The 15,254-nt window shown below is 41.3% G+C and overlaps 1 protein-coding gene across 5 annotated transcripts in view; it reads right to left on the reverse strand.

The window, feature by feature from the left end:
* The window catches only part of KIF15 (kinesin family member 15), a 77,390-nt gene that overhangs the window by 20,553 nt on the left and 41,583 nt on the right, over positions 1-15,254 (reverse strand). For 3 of the 5 annotated variants that reach the window (XR_008297178.1, XR_003413732.2, XM_015065546.3), the window contains exons 15-22: positions 14,294-14,435; positions 13,041-13,182; positions 6,475-6,672; positions 5,545-5,652; positions 5,013-5,118; positions 3,889-4,054; positions 724-874; positions 430-515 (exon numbers count right to left, since the gene is read on the reverse strand). Coding sequence is in view for 3 of the 5 variants with exons in the window: in XM_015065546.3 (XP_014921032.2) it covers positions 430-515; positions 724-874; positions 3,889-4,054; positions 5,013-5,118; positions 5,545-5,652; positions 6,475-6,672; positions 13,041-13,182; positions 14,294-14,435 (1,099 nt within the window). In the remaining 2 variants the exon portion in view is untranslated. The remainder of the gene's footprint in view (positions 1-429; positions 516-723; positions 875-3,888; positions 4,055-5,012; positions 5,119-5,544; positions 5,653-6,474; positions 6,673-13,040; positions 13,183-14,293; positions 14,436-15,254) is intronic. The other 2 variants (XM_053219550.1, XM_027038500.2) reach the window with 2 other exon arrangements.

Here is a 15,254-nt window from a genome sequence, read left to right on the forward strand (position 1 = left end):
GACTGACAGAGATCACCAAGGAAAAGAACTTGGAGAGACAGGCAAGAAGGACAATGGCATTCCGTATTAAAGGACCAAGAGAAAAACAGAGCAGCTAGAAAAAGAATAGTAGAGACAGAAATAAAAATCAGTCCCCACCTTCCAGTTATAAAAATACCGAGATTTATTTATAGAAGGACCAGAGTTCTGATCACCATCAACTGCTATTCATTTCAAAAGTAGCATAGCTACTTCCTGAATGCTTTTGAAAAATTAAGTTTCTCTACATAGCCTCTTATACAAAAGAATCGGATATTCATTTTGGAATGTTTTAAAAAAAATAACTGTACAGGGCATCAGCAATAAAAAAAACCCCAAACAACTCAAGATAAAGAATGTGATAGTAAATGATACTCTAGTCAACTAATGGAAAAGATAAATAGCACTCACTTAGAACTGTTTTCTTTATCTTCTTCAAATTGTAATAATAATTTGTTATTGCGTTCTTTTTCTGCCTCAAAAAGCTCCACCAAATTCTAAAAGACAATGTTATATTAGATTTTAAGAAATTGTTACTAGCAATGCACAGTCAACAAACACATCAAGTACCTTCTATGTTGGCAGGCACGAGGGGCCAGTACAGAAGTTAGGAAGAGGTCAATAAACAGGCCTTGCCCTGTGCTCCAGGGAACAATCACACATTCAGGACAAATTCATCAATAACCAATACCTTTCTTAACTTACATTCAGATCAGATTTCAGAGTTTCATTTTCATTTTTGCAGTTTTGGAGGTTTTTTGAAAGTTGGTCAATTTCAAACTTCATTACTTCTTGTAAGTTGTCATAGGAATCCTGTAGGCAGGCTTTGCTCTCAAGAAGCTTTTCCTTTTCTAATCTTTATCAGGAAAACATTTTTACAATGGTCAATATAAACATCAAATGTAGTTCTGCGAGTTCAATTACCAGCAGTTCCACTGCTCCTGTCTACAGACCGTGCCCAACTTACAGAAGCTTTGACTGACGTGACCGTGTGTGGGATGCCCACGATGCACAAACATGTAACACACAATGGACCACAGAGCAGTGTGACGGGGCCGGAGGAGACAGGGTGGGCATGTTAGCTTGAGCCATATACCTCCTCATTCTGCCTCCCATGGTCTCAACCAGACATGCTTAACTCGTGGGCAATTTTGAGTCGTGGATTCATTTTAGGGAGTTCCAGACCTAACCCTTCCTTACGTAAGCTAGGAAATGGCCGTTCACTTAGTTCTGTTGACACCTCACCTCTATTCATTCATCACATATCCTCTCAATTCTAGGAAGATTTTAAGATGGCAAACGTGGCTTTGGTTTGAGCAAGAGAGTAACTCCCTCAGAAAGAACCATTTCTTAATTCACGTGATTATTGTTTCCCGCTTCTCAGGTTCTCATCCTCTCGTTCTGCGCTGCACCTGCTGTGACAGGCCCAAACATCCAGGGCTCGGCCAAGAACTAGTGAACAATGAACCTGACTCTGCACCATCCAAAAGAGATGTCCCAGCTTGTAAACAGATTAGGCAGGGATTCATCTGCTTTACTTGCTGAAAGAAGAGCAGAAGTGGCACATTACAAAGTGGTACAGGGGTGTCTGGGTGGCTCAGTCGGTTAAGCATCCGACCCTTGATTTCGGCTCAGGTCATGGTCGGTTTGTGGGTTTGAACCCTGCATTGGGCTCTGTGCTGAGAGCGTGGAGCCTGCTTGGGATTCGCTCTCCCTCTCTGCCCTTCCCCTGCTCATGTGTGCTCTCTCTCAAAACAAATAAACTTACAAAAAAACCCAAAAAACAAAACCAAAGTGGTATAAATCAATTGCTAAAGAGAGGCATACAGACAATAGACCAGAGGAGAGATGTGTGTATTTATGATACAAACTGTGTATAGAAAGCAGCCAAATGATTCAGGGAACACACAGCAGTATTGGGCTATTTCACGCAGGGGCCTTCTCACCACCTGTGGGGCCATGGAGTATAAGCAGCCCAAAGAGTGATACACTCGGTTTGAGCAAGAGAGTTAAACCTGAGACACTGAGAAAAATTATATCAAATTTAAAAAGCAAAGAAGTACTCGCTATTTTTAGGACAGAATTTAAGTACATAGTCAAATATAGTGGATTCTTAATATTTTAGATCTGGTTCAAATGACTTATAAACATGAGGAAATTAAAATCCAACAAGATAAGTGGAGTGACCTTTCCAAAAAACTCACACAAAGTTCATTTATGACACAGCCAAGATCAGGGTCAGTGATTCAGATGTTAAAAACAAATGCCTGGTGGGGCGCCTGGGTGGCTCAGTCGGTTAAGCGTCCGACTTTGGCTCAGGTCATGATCTCACGGTTCATGGGTTCAAGTCCCGCATGGGGCTCTGTGCTGATGGCTCAGAGCCTGCAGCCTGCTTCGGATTCTGTGTCTCCTTCTCTCTCTGTTCCTCCCCTGCTCATGCTCGCTCTCTCGCTCTCTCTCTCGCAAAAATAAATAAAGATTAAAAAAAACAAAACAAAACAAAAAAAAACCCCACAAATGCCTGGTAAGAAAAAAACAACAGTGCACCAGGGATGACAAATGGCAACTCGATGCTGGGGAAACGGGCAGTGGAGGCTGACAGCGCCCGCCCAACTCACGGGAAAGGAGTCATCCAGGGGGCAGGCATGGGATTTCAAGGGATGCTGAAAGATGGATTTTTATAAGAAAGCTCTCAATCTTAAGAATGCAATGCGAAACTTTTTTTTTAAATGTTTATTTTTGAGAGAGACAGACAGACAGACAGACAGAGGCAGGCAGAGAGAGAGGGAAACACAGAATCCGAAGCAGGCTCCAGGCTCCGAGCTGTCAGCACAGAGCCCAAGGCGGGGCCCGAATTCACAAACCATGAGTTCATGACCCGAGCCCAAGTCAGATGCCCAACCAACTGAACCACCCAGGCGCCCCTATGCTAAACTTTTTAAAAACCACACTGGGAAGATCCAGCAAAAACATGTTTATGGATGAATCCGGTCTGCAGATCTCAAATTTTCTTCCTCTATTTTAATTCCTCGTGCGGAAAACACATAAAAACTGCAGATTTAAACCTTTGTAACGTGTATCATGCTCGCAGCATCACGTGCCAAATGTCCATTATTAAATTATTGCCACGGACCCATACGATGGCAACCAAACCACAAAATGATTTTATAAAAGGTTGAAATTGGCAAGGAAAAGAGTAGTAAAAACAAACCCCTTACATCTGTCATTCCTTTATTTCAAGATTACCAGCACTGACTCCTGCCAGCCTCTGACAAGTTACTGTGGACAACAGTGACAACTACTGATCTGTTCTACCTCGTACTGTCCCTTCTTCTAATAAGAGCATACCTCTCCCTCTGGAAAAGGTGCATCACCTGTGTTGGGCCTATATCACCTCAAACCCCTGGGAACTGACTGGTCCGCAGGTAAGCAGAGGACTCCAGCAAAACCAATTCAGATTTTCCCTGGGATTGATACATGCCTTCTGGGACAGAGGGTTTCATCACAGGGGTCATTATGCTAAGAGAATATGCAGCGGTCTGAGGCGATCTGTTCCCCGTCACAGAGAGGAAGGCTCTCAATAGTAGGACTGAGTAAGGGCAACATAATGAGGGAAGGAGAGCAGGAACTGAGAGAGACAGAGACAGAGAGACAGAGACAGAGAGAAATGTGCACTGACGGTATCTTTTGAGACTCGGTCTAGTTTGCCCCTGAAACCAAAATCATCTCTAGGCCTCCCCGTTATTGTGAGCCAGTAATTTACCTTTTTGTTTAACTAGCTTGAGTTGGGTTTATAGCACTTGCACGGCGAGCAGTCCTGGACTGCAGGCCCCAACCAGGCAACTGGACAGCATAACAGAACAACTCTACCTGACGCTATCCAGCTGGAGCTGTGTGTGCGCGTGTCGATCAGAGAGGCTACTCAGCTCTTTCTCCTGACTCTCTCTGAACGAACTATACTCCAGCCTCACGGAAGACAGCTCCTTGTCTGCAGAGTGAAGAACTACTCGCAGGTCATGCACCTCACTTTTCAAAACTAAAAAACAAAACAAAATACATTCTCAACAGGTTTCTTTACACACACACACACACACACACACACACACACACACACACACACACACATTTTTTTTTTTAACAAAGTAGACAAAGAGGTTGGATGGATATTTTCACACAAACAGCAAAAACAAGTTGGAGAGACCAATCTTAAGATGTTGAACAACCAAGTGGTAGGTACCTAGGAGCACAGAGATTTCTATTTTATTCCTCCTCGTTTATGATTTTTGGTATATTTCTACAAAAAAAGTAAAGGGTTAACATCTGTCCCTGATCTGCAGGTCACCTGACTGTTCCACTTTCTCCTGAGGCATGTGTATGGCAACTTTTAATATAAGGGAGAAAAAAATCAACAGATTTAACATATTTTAAGTGACCTAATCTTACTTATTGAAAACCCTTTGGTGATACACCAGAACATTCCAAAATGGGTTAAACACTGCTGGTGTTCTAAGAAAACTCCAATTGGAGGTGACATCAAGTAACTCTTTAGATCAAAGAAAACATAATGGCCGCCTTTTGTTTTAGCTTTATTACAAACTGCTGCAAACACTTTGATGAAAGGAGAAATAAGCTGCAAAAAATTGGGAATCAAATGATACTCCCACCTCTATGGACATATACAAATACATAGTTATTCTTTATTTTCTCACTGTCAAAATATTATTCATCTTATGATTTCAAGACACTTCATTTTCAAAGCAGTATTAAAAGGTTCAGCAACCAGTTCAATCACTTGTTTATGACCAGTCCTGAAGCAAAGCACCCTTTCTGATATGAGACTATTACTTACCACTGCCTTGCAGACCCAAGTCTGGTCATCTAATTAAAAACAAAACAAAACAACCAAAAACATAGGGGCAAGATTTACTCATAGAGGTCAAAAGATACTGAGTCATGGTATTCAGATTACAAAGCTCCCAGCCGTTCGAACTTACACTCATTCTTAGTTTGAGCGTCCCGAAGCTGCTTTTCAAGGACATTCAGTTGTGAGAGATGCTCTTGCTGCTGTCTGGTCCAATCAGTTCTTTCTGACGAGAAAAGCTTTGAGAAAAAGATAAATTCATTAGAAAAAGGAATACTGGCATGCTAAGATACTCTCCAAATCATTACCTTGTTTCTGTTTTTAAAATCTAGCTTCAGGTGTCTGACAGAAGAAAGTCGGCTGTTCCCACGAACTACAGTGAGGAAGACCAACAAAGAGGCAGGGCCACTGCAAGCACCTGGGCCATCTACCCTGCCTTGTTCCGAACCGAGAGCAAGGGCCCTATCTGCGCTGTCCACTAAGTGAGCTAGAATTCAGCCTAGGCGGTGTGTGTCATTATCAGAGCAGTGTGTGAAGTAACACAATAAAGAATACAACCCAAATGAGCCTTGACAAAGGCTTTGCAAAGTCCTGTTCTTCTTGTAACACTCTTCCTTTGAGGATCTGTTTCATACATCTTCTGAGGCCCTGCTCTTGGGTCTCACCTCCCGCGTTTGTACAGAATGATGTTCCAGTTTGTCAATGTGCTGCTGAAGCTTCAGGTTTTTATGCTCTTCCTCATCCAACTTGACTTGAAGGGCACTCATTTGTTCCTGCAACACAAAAACTTGAGTTGTCAAAAATTCTTTTCAGTGGAAATCGCAAACATTCCACTAAATAAAATAAAATAGAATAAAATTCAAAACCTCACATAGACAAAGATATCAAAGGCCAGTTTGGAGCCAGAAAACAATTTCCAAAGACTACACTAATGACTTCTCATGTTTCAGAATTACACTTGTGGTCCATCAAAGTGGATAATTTGAAACACAAAGGGGAAAAATGGTTCAATGGAATCAATCATAGAGCATCTTGAGACTTCTAAGAAGCTTTCCCAAGGTTGCATGGAGTGACTTTACAAGAATGGCCTCCATGCCTTGGAAAGGGCGAACTTTTGGAATTTGAGGGTAGTCTGGCTCACTCTAAGTATTGTCAAACAGCAGAAAAACTTTCTAAAAAAATAAATCACCAGAATTCTGAGACAAACACACTTCACATGTTCTTTCAAATACATCAAAAACTGTCTGCAATTTGATGTATAAGAAGATTCTTTCAATTATTTTAATGTTCTTTGCAGATACAGTACTGTGCTATATAAACCAGTTCTGGAACTTGAAGCTGGGGACAAGACTGGTCTCTTCATATAGGAGAGAGCCAAAACCTGAGGAGACTAGAGAGTGGGACTTGCTAAATACCGCAGAGCAAACAAAAAGAACGAGCAAAAGCAGGCTGATTTCTGCTTTCACACACCCGTGTTTAACAAGATACAATTTTAATACCACACAGATTTGAACACTACATATTAGAGTTGACATGATACAGGGAGTTTCTCAATGAATGTCTAGTTACTTGCTTTTTCTAAAACTAACCATTACCTGCACCATCCTAAGCTCTTCAGAAATGGCCTCAAAAGCCTGTTCATTCATCTCAGGTGGAACTGGCTCATTCAAGATATTATCATCTAATGTGCTGGGATTCTGAGCATGCACAGGGCCAGAGCTCCCTGCTTCGGGGCTTAGTTTTGGTACTGGTCGAGACCAAAGTTGATAAGCCTTGGTTGGTGTAGTTATAATCTGTGGCAAAAAGTGATTATGGACAACATTAGCACTCGTGAACAACACAGCCATAGCACTGAGTAATAACCATGTGAACAGAAAGGATAAAATTGAAATTCTAATCATCAAAAGAAGAGTATCCTTGAGAGGCAGCAGAGAAATGCCCAAGTAGAAACAAATCTATCAATTCAATGCGGTCTCAAGGAAAATTCTCTTAAGATTTTTAAAACTGAAACTAGATCAGCCAATTCCAAACTTCATACAAAGAGTAATTGTACAAGAAGAGACAAGTGAAAGGAGAACAAATTGGAAAGATTTCCCTGGCCCACATCAAATACACAGAAAAAGAGTGACTTATGTTGAAAGTTCAAATTAGTGAGAAAAACAAGGACTATTAAAAGTTAAATCCCTGGTGTGCCTGGGTGGCTCAGTCTGTTGGGCATCCGACTTCGGCTCAGGTCATGATCTCGAGGTTCGTGGGTTTGGGCCCCGCGTTGGGCTCTGCGCTTCGGATTCTGTGTTTCCCTCTCTTGGCCCCTCCCTGGCTCACTCTCTGTCTCTGTCTCTGTCTCTCTCTCTCTCTTTCAAAAATGAACATTGAAAAAAAAAAAAAGTTAAATCCCTAAGTCACACCATTCAAAAATAAAATAGCAGATGCATTAAACATCTCAGTGTAAAAATAAAATTATACTGATGATCTTGAGACTGTCTGGGCCTTTAAAAATACATAAAAGAGGCTCTCTGCTCCTCCCCGTTGGACAGACAGCCTCATCTTCCGCTGTAGCCAGCCATGTCCCCGAGATACCATGGTGAAGGTCAGGGTAACCGGATTCAGCCAAATTAGGCACTTGGTCATCAGCGATGCTTTTAACTCCTGGCTAAGTGGATATTGTTGCCATTAATGATCCCTTCATTGACCTTAATTACATGGTCTACACGTTCTAGTACGATTCCAACCAAGGCAAACTCCATAGTACAGTCAAGGCTGAGAACTGCAAACCTGTCATCAATGGAGAGCCCATCTCCATCTTCCAGAAGCCAGATCCCACCAACATCAAATGGAACGATGCCGGTGCTGAATATATTGTGGAGTCTGCTGGGGTCTTCATCACCATAGAGAAGGCTAGGGCTCATGTGAAGAGTGGGGCCAAGAGGGTCATCACCTCTGCCCCTTCTGCTGATGCCCCCATGTTTGTGATGGGCGTAAACCCTGAGACTTATGAGAGCTCCCTCAAGATTGTCAGCAATGCCTCCTGTACCGCCAACAGCTTGGCCCCTCTGGCCAAGGTCATCCATGAAAACTTTGGCATCATGGAGGAACTCATGACCACAGTCCATGCCATCACTGCCACCCAGAACATCAGCCCTGCTTCTACTGGTGCTGCCAAGGCTGCAAGCAAGGCCATCCCTGAGCTGAACACGAAGCTCACTGGCATGGCTCTCCATGTTCCCACTCCTAATGTGTCAGATCCATGGATCTGACCTGCTGCCTGGAGAACGCAGCCAAATACGATGACGTCAAGAAGGTGGTGAAGCAGACATCGGAGGGCCCCCTCAAGGGCATCCTGGGCTACAGGGAGGACCAGGTTTGTCCTCGACTTTAACAGTGACAACCACTCTTCCATCTTTGATGCTGGGGCTGGCATTGCCTCAATGACCATTCTGTTAAGCTCATTTCCTGGTATGACAATGAACTTTGCTACAGCAACCGGGTGGTAGACCTCATGGTCCACATGGCATTCAAGGAGTAAACATCTCCTGGACCACCAGCCCTGGGGAGAGCAAGGGGAAGACAGAGGCCCTCAGCTTCTGAGGAGTCCTTTCCCCAACTCATCCCCAACACACTGAGAATCTCCTGACCTCTACACAGTTTCCATCCCAGACCCCCTGAAAAATGAGAGGGGCTTGGGGAGCCCTACCTTCTCACATACCATCAATCAAGTATACTGTACCCAGAAAAAAAATACGTAAGTCACAAATATGAAAGATGAATAAACCTGGCTATATCAAAATTGAAAAAGTTCTTTTTAACAGAATCACATACAAAGATAAGAGACAAACAACCTGATGGCGAATACACTGGCAGTAGTACGTACGACACACAAAAGAGTAACACGTTAAAAACTACAAATAAGAAGGTAAAACAACTAACAGGAAAACAGACTTATTTTTCTTTTTCCTCCATGAAAAAGGACAGCGATCATAGATATGAGACTTTAACAGAAGTAAAAGAAATGAGAATTAAAACCTTCACAAGATAACATCCCTCACCCATCAGACTGTCACACATTAAAGAGTCAGACAATGCCAGTTCCAGGGGCTGGCGCTGGGCAGTGAGGGCTCCCAGACCTCCTGGAGAGCACATGGTGCAGACACCCAGTGGTCACTTGAATGGGAATGACCCCACTCCTGAGACATCAGAAGATGACCACTCTGTCCACAGACTCCACCCCCAAAGAACACCTACCCTGGCAAACACCTAAACAAGCCATGGGTTGTCCAAAACATGGCAGCCTAGATGTAAAATGAGGTAGAGCTCTACGTACTAGTTAATGTGGAATGACCCCAGCATAACCCAGAGTTAACAAAGTTCCACTGAAGAATAACATACAAAGGATGATTCCATTAAATTTTAAAAACAAAGCACAACAAAAAAACAATGTATGAAATAACTTGGTGTATTTTCCCAGTCCATGCATATTTACAATAGAAAACTGCCAAGTAAAAAGATTCCTAAACTGATAACAAATGACTCCCAGGGATGGGGGATAAAGGACTGGATTAGAAACCGACTGGCAATAGTGCTGAAAAAGAACTTGAACCGAAACTTACAGATGTATGTATATGTTTCTTCTAAACAAGAAGAACGTATTCATAAAGTACTCGTATAGTTGAAAACGAACAACAACGAAAGCTCTGAAGGGCCGGGCTACTCTTGGCAAAACGTTATCACTTTAGTCTTATGTGCGGAGCTATAAATGGAGGAAGTAGGACTAGCCTGCCATGCATGGCGCTTCAAGCTCTAGAATTCTACCAAGGTACAGGGCTACAAACACAGGATTATAAAACATTTGGCAATGTTGTACAAGTATTTTTTTAATGTTTATTTATTTATTTGATAGAGAGAGAGAGTGGGGAATGGGGAGAGAGAGAGGGGGATGGAGAATCCCAAGTAGGTTCCATAATGTCAGTGCAGAGCCCAACTCAGGGCTTAATCCCATCAACCTGAGCCGAAATCAAGAGTCAGACACTTAACTGACTGAGCCACCCAGGCACCCCAGGAATTTTTTTTTTTCTTAGTTTATTTTGAGAGAGAAAGAGAGAGCGTGTGCAAGTAGGGGAGGGGCAGAAAGAGAGAGAGAATCCCAAGCAGACTCCACACTGTCAGTGTAGAGCCTGATGTGAGGACTGAACCCACAAACTGTGATTATGACCTGAGCCATAACCAAGAGTCAGATGCTTAACCCAATGAGCCACCCAGGAGCCCCTCTGCAAATATTTTAAAATAATCTCCTACACAGAATTTAAAGGCCATCATTTTTAAAGACCAAAGAAAAACATTCTACCTTTATTTTTTAAAATAGCATTTTCCAGGTTAAATAAATCATGATACATCCATAGAACAGATTTATGTGCAGCTGTCAAAAAACAAAATAAAACAAAACAAAACAAAACAGAGAGAAAGTTCTTTTTAGTCATGGGACACACTCTAAGGAAAATCCAAAAAAAACCAGGTGTAGAATGATATGTATAATACATTACCATTTGTGTAAAATAAGAAAAAAGGAATAAGCAAGTGGGACATCAAAGTAAAAGGCTTTTGCACAGCAAAGGAAACCACCAACAAAACAAAAGGGCAACCTACTGAATGGCAGAAGATACTTGCAAATGACATTCAATAAGGGTTTAAGATCTAAAATATATAAAGAACTCATAAAACTCAAAACCAAAAAACCCCAAATAATCCAATTAAAAAAGGACAGAGGACCCAAATAGACATTTTTCCAAAGAAAACATCCAGATGGGCAGCATGCACATAAAAAAATGCTCAACATCACTCATCATCAGGGAAATACAGATCAAAACCACCATGAGCAATCAACACCTCACACCTGTCAGAATGGCTAGTATTAAAAGGACAAGAGAAAGGAAGTCCTCCTGCACTGTTGGTGGGAATGTAAATCGTGCAGCCACTGTGAAAAACAGTATGGAGGTTTCCCAAAAAGTTAAAATAGAACTACAATAGGTCCAGCAAAATTCTACTGCTGGGTATTTACCTAAAGAAAATGGAAACACTAATTTGAAAAAAAATATATGCACCCCTATGTTTTTCTGCAGCATTATTTCCAACAGCCAAGACATACAAGCAACCCAAGTGTCCATCAATAGATAAATGGATAAAGATGTCTCACACACACACACACACACACACACACACACACACACACACGAATATTACTCAGCCATAAAAAAGACTGAGATCTTGCCATTGGTGACAACATGGATGGACATAGAGGGTATCATGCTAAGTGAAATAAGTCAGAAAAAGACAAATACTATATGATTTCACTTAAATATGGAATCTAAAACAACAAAACAAGGGGTGCCTGCGTGGCTCAGTCAGTAGACTGTAAGACTCTTGATCTCAGGGTTGTGGGTTCAAGTCCCACAGTGGGTGTGGAGATTACTCAAAAATAAACATTAAAAAAATTTTTTTATAAATCTTTTTTTAATGTTTATTTATTTTTGAGAGACACAAACACACAGTGCGAGTTGGGGAGGGATAGAGAGAGAGGGAGACACAGAATCCGAAGCTGACTCCAGGCTCTGAAGTGTCAGCACAGAGATGTTTCAAACTCATGAGACATGCGATCATGACCTGAGCCGAAGTCAGACGCTTAACTGACTGGGCCACCCAGGGGCCCCTATTAAAAATTAATTAATTAAATACAAAACAAAACAAAGCAGAAATAGACTCATGGTGGTTGCCAGAGGAGAAGGGGTTGGGGAAGATAGGTGAGATGGCCTAAGGGGATTAAGAGTTACAAACTCCCAGTTGTAAAATAAATAAGCCAAAGGGATGTAATGTACAGCATAGGGATTACAGTCAATCATATTGTAATAACTCTGTATGGTGACAGATGGGGACTATACTTACTGGGTAAGCACTGCACAACGTATAGAATGGTCACATCACTATGTTGTACATCTGAAGCTACAACAATGATATTGTATGTAAACTAGAATTCAATTAAAATTGAAAAAAAGAAAAAATTAAAAATTAAAGGATGGAAACCAAAACCAAGACTGAGTAACAGTGACTACTTCCAAAAAGGGCCTTGGATGGTCGGCAGGAAGGACAGCAGGGAGAGACTTGTCACCATATATTCTTTGTACCTTTAACAATTCCAGTCATGTGAATTGCCTATTCAAATGAATGAATAAAATTTCTTTTAAAAGAAGTCTCCTATTAAGCGACACCAAAAATATCCCTTGTAAAATAACCAGTAGGGATAAACATCTATTTTTAAGATGTATGAGAAACATTTTTTTAGCCTGCAGAGAATTTGGTCCAAAAGCTCAATCACTGGCATCAGCATCATCACCTCTTTAACCTTTTGCTTCTCCTCCTCTCCGCATTCTTAGATGTTCATTTTTTTTTCTTTTATGAAGGCTATGGCTGTTTAGGGAAAGAAGCCCTCCTAGTATCATTAGTGTTACCTGGATCCTTCAGGGGTCTTTGTCTTTAAAATGTCTATTCTTCTACAACAGCTGTGGGTACACAGTACATTATAGCAACAGCTGCCGAGATCCACCAGGCGCCAGGCACTCTACTATCCCATTTGACGTTCTAAAAAACCTACAGTCAAATTAGTCTCACCCTTAATTTGGAGATCATAAATATGAGGCTTGGACATTAGGAAACCCTGGGGCGCCTGGGTGGCTCAGTTGGTTGAGCATCTGATGTCGGCTCAGTTCATGATCTCATGTCTCATGAGTTCGAGACACCTCTCTGCTGATAGCTCAGAGCCTGCTTCGGATTCTGTGTCTCCCTCTCTCTCTGCCCTCCGCCAACTTGTGCTCTCTCTGTCTCTCAAAATATAAATAAACATTAAAAGAAATATTTTTTTAAAGAAGTTAGGAAATCCTAAGTTTAGTGACAGATGAAAATTTGAACCCAGGTCTGATTTCAAATGCCACATTCTTTCCCACCCCACCCCACCCCGGGAGCCAGACATCAGAACACTAGGACCTGAGTCACCCTGGAGTTAACCGTCTGCAAGAGATTCTATCGTATCTGGCAACCATCAGTGCAGATTCTCTCCACTGTTAACAAAATGAGATCAAACTGACTTAGGATCAAAGAAGTGCTTCAGATCGCCTACCTTAAGCGTTTCGGCATGAATTTTATTCAGCTGAGAAACTTCTTGTCGCTTGCAGGCTTTTGTTGCTTCCAAAAGGTTTTCAAGATTAAGGTTTGCTTTTTGCAAAGACTGAAGCTCTGACTCCAATTCTAGCTGCTTTTTCCTAAGAGATATTTAAAAGTCAAGTATTTTAGGTAATAAGTAATGTTATACATTTGTAAAACACTTTACACTTAAAAAAAAATTTTTTTTAATCTTTATTTTTGAAAGAGAGACAGACAAACGGAAAGAAAGAGTGCAAGTGGGGGAGGAACAGAGAGGGAGACACAGAATCTGAAGCAGGCTCCAGGCTCCGAGCTGCCAGCACAGAGCCCAACACGGGGCCCGAACTCACGTTCGTGAGACCATGACCTGAGCCGAAGTCGGACGCTCAATCGACTGAGCCACCCAGGCGCCCGAACGCTTTACACTTTATACTCTCACATAACTTGATAGTTTTCTAACTCAGAGATATTCTCAGATTATTACCTTCATTTTCCAGTTGGGGAAAATACAGCATATCAGAATTAACTACAGTGTAAAGTATTTAACTAGTAAATGGTAGAGTTCCAATTCAAAAGCCCAAGTAGTCCATGACGATAGCACACATGATATATTTTTATTTTTATTTTTAAAAAAAAAATTTTTTTTTAATGTTTATTTTTATTTTTGAGAGACAGAGTGCAAGGAGGGGAGGAGAAGAGAGAGAGGGAGACACAGAATCCGAAGCAGGCTCCAGGTTCCGAACTGTCAGCCCAGAGCCCGACGCGGGACTCAAACCCATAAACCGCGAGATCATGACCTGAGCTGAAGTCGGATGCTCAACCTACTGAGCCACCCAGGCGCCCCTGATATATTATTTTTAAAATGAACGCTTCTTTTTTTTAGGACAGGATTAATCTTAGTTATAATATGAATGTGGTTCATCTTCGTTTTCTTTTACACAAAGAGCATAAAGAATATTAACAAACCTATAATTTCTAAAAATCCTGACTTCATTCATAAAAACACTGACTTAAATTTGGTAACCAGATACAGGTGTATCAGTGAAAACATCCGTATCATTTAGTTCATTAAATACATTAAAAGAGCTTTTTCTTCATGCCACAGGTTAGTTGCTAAATGCGAATTCATATTTAAAGTAAAATGCTCAAATTATCAATATTAAACACGAAAACAACTCAACACTAAAAGATACTGAAATAGGTAAGCACGAATGGGTACTTACACCTTACCTCGTTAGTTCTTTGAATTCTTCATATTCTTGCTTTGAATTATTCAGCTCTGCCTGAATTTGCAGGAGTTGTGTTTTCAACTTCTCAGTGTTCACTAAAGAACATGGCTCCTTTGGTGCTTTAGGAGAAAATCCCGGTTGACCTGGTAATAAGGAAACAACTCGGTCTTTGAAAGACAAGAATAACAGAGTACATTTTTTTTAAGTTCTCGGCCAGGTATTAATTTTGAAGCAAAGAAGGAAAAATGAGAGATGGGTTGGAAGGTGGACCCTAAAAAACAAGAGCCTGTATGTAGCTCAGCAAGAGACAAAGATACCACACAGGGTGTCAGAGAGTACTGGTTTTTGAGAGGTTGAGAAGCCACAGGATGTAGGGGTGTATTTAAGGCAACACGTTTTCCATCAGGGGAAAGAGCAAGCCATGAAGTATAACACACACACTGCTGGATGGTGAACCATCAACGGGTGAATACTGCAGAAATTCATGACAAAGGCTAATGTCACCAGTCAATAAATTATTCAGAAAAGGAACCAAATAGCAAAGGCAGCAAGTTGAAAGAGCTTGGTACCATCTAACAGGTGGAAAATATTTTCAGGGATTGTTTAGAAGACTAATTATGTTGAAGAGAGTTCCAATGAGTTCCACCGAGGGAAAACTTCATGTAAAAGTTATTTAGAGAATGATTCTTGTTTGGAAGATGGTGGGATCCAGAAATGACCATTAGTATCTTTCAAAGGTATGTAAGTCAAGGAATTATTTGAGGTCAAAATGGCGAAAAAACTAGAGAGCATTGTAGGGAAAAATAGCTGAAATAAAGAGCAAAAACCGTGACCTTAACTTCACGTCTAAAATCAGTCTCTCTACAAACCAAATACTGTGAATTTTATTCTTTTATTGAGTCATAACAGAATGGAAGAAGGCTTGCAAAATGAAAATTTAAAAAGGGCACAGGGGTGCCTGG

Source organism: Acinonyx jubatus, chromosome A2 (genome assembly GCF_027475565.1).
Source record: "Acinonyx jubatus isolate Ajub_Pintada_27869175 chromosome A2, VMU_Ajub_asm_v1.0, whole genome shotgun sequence".
Lineage (NCBI taxonomy): Eukaryota > Metazoa > Chordata > Mammalia > Carnivora > Felidae > Acinonyx > Acinonyx jubatus.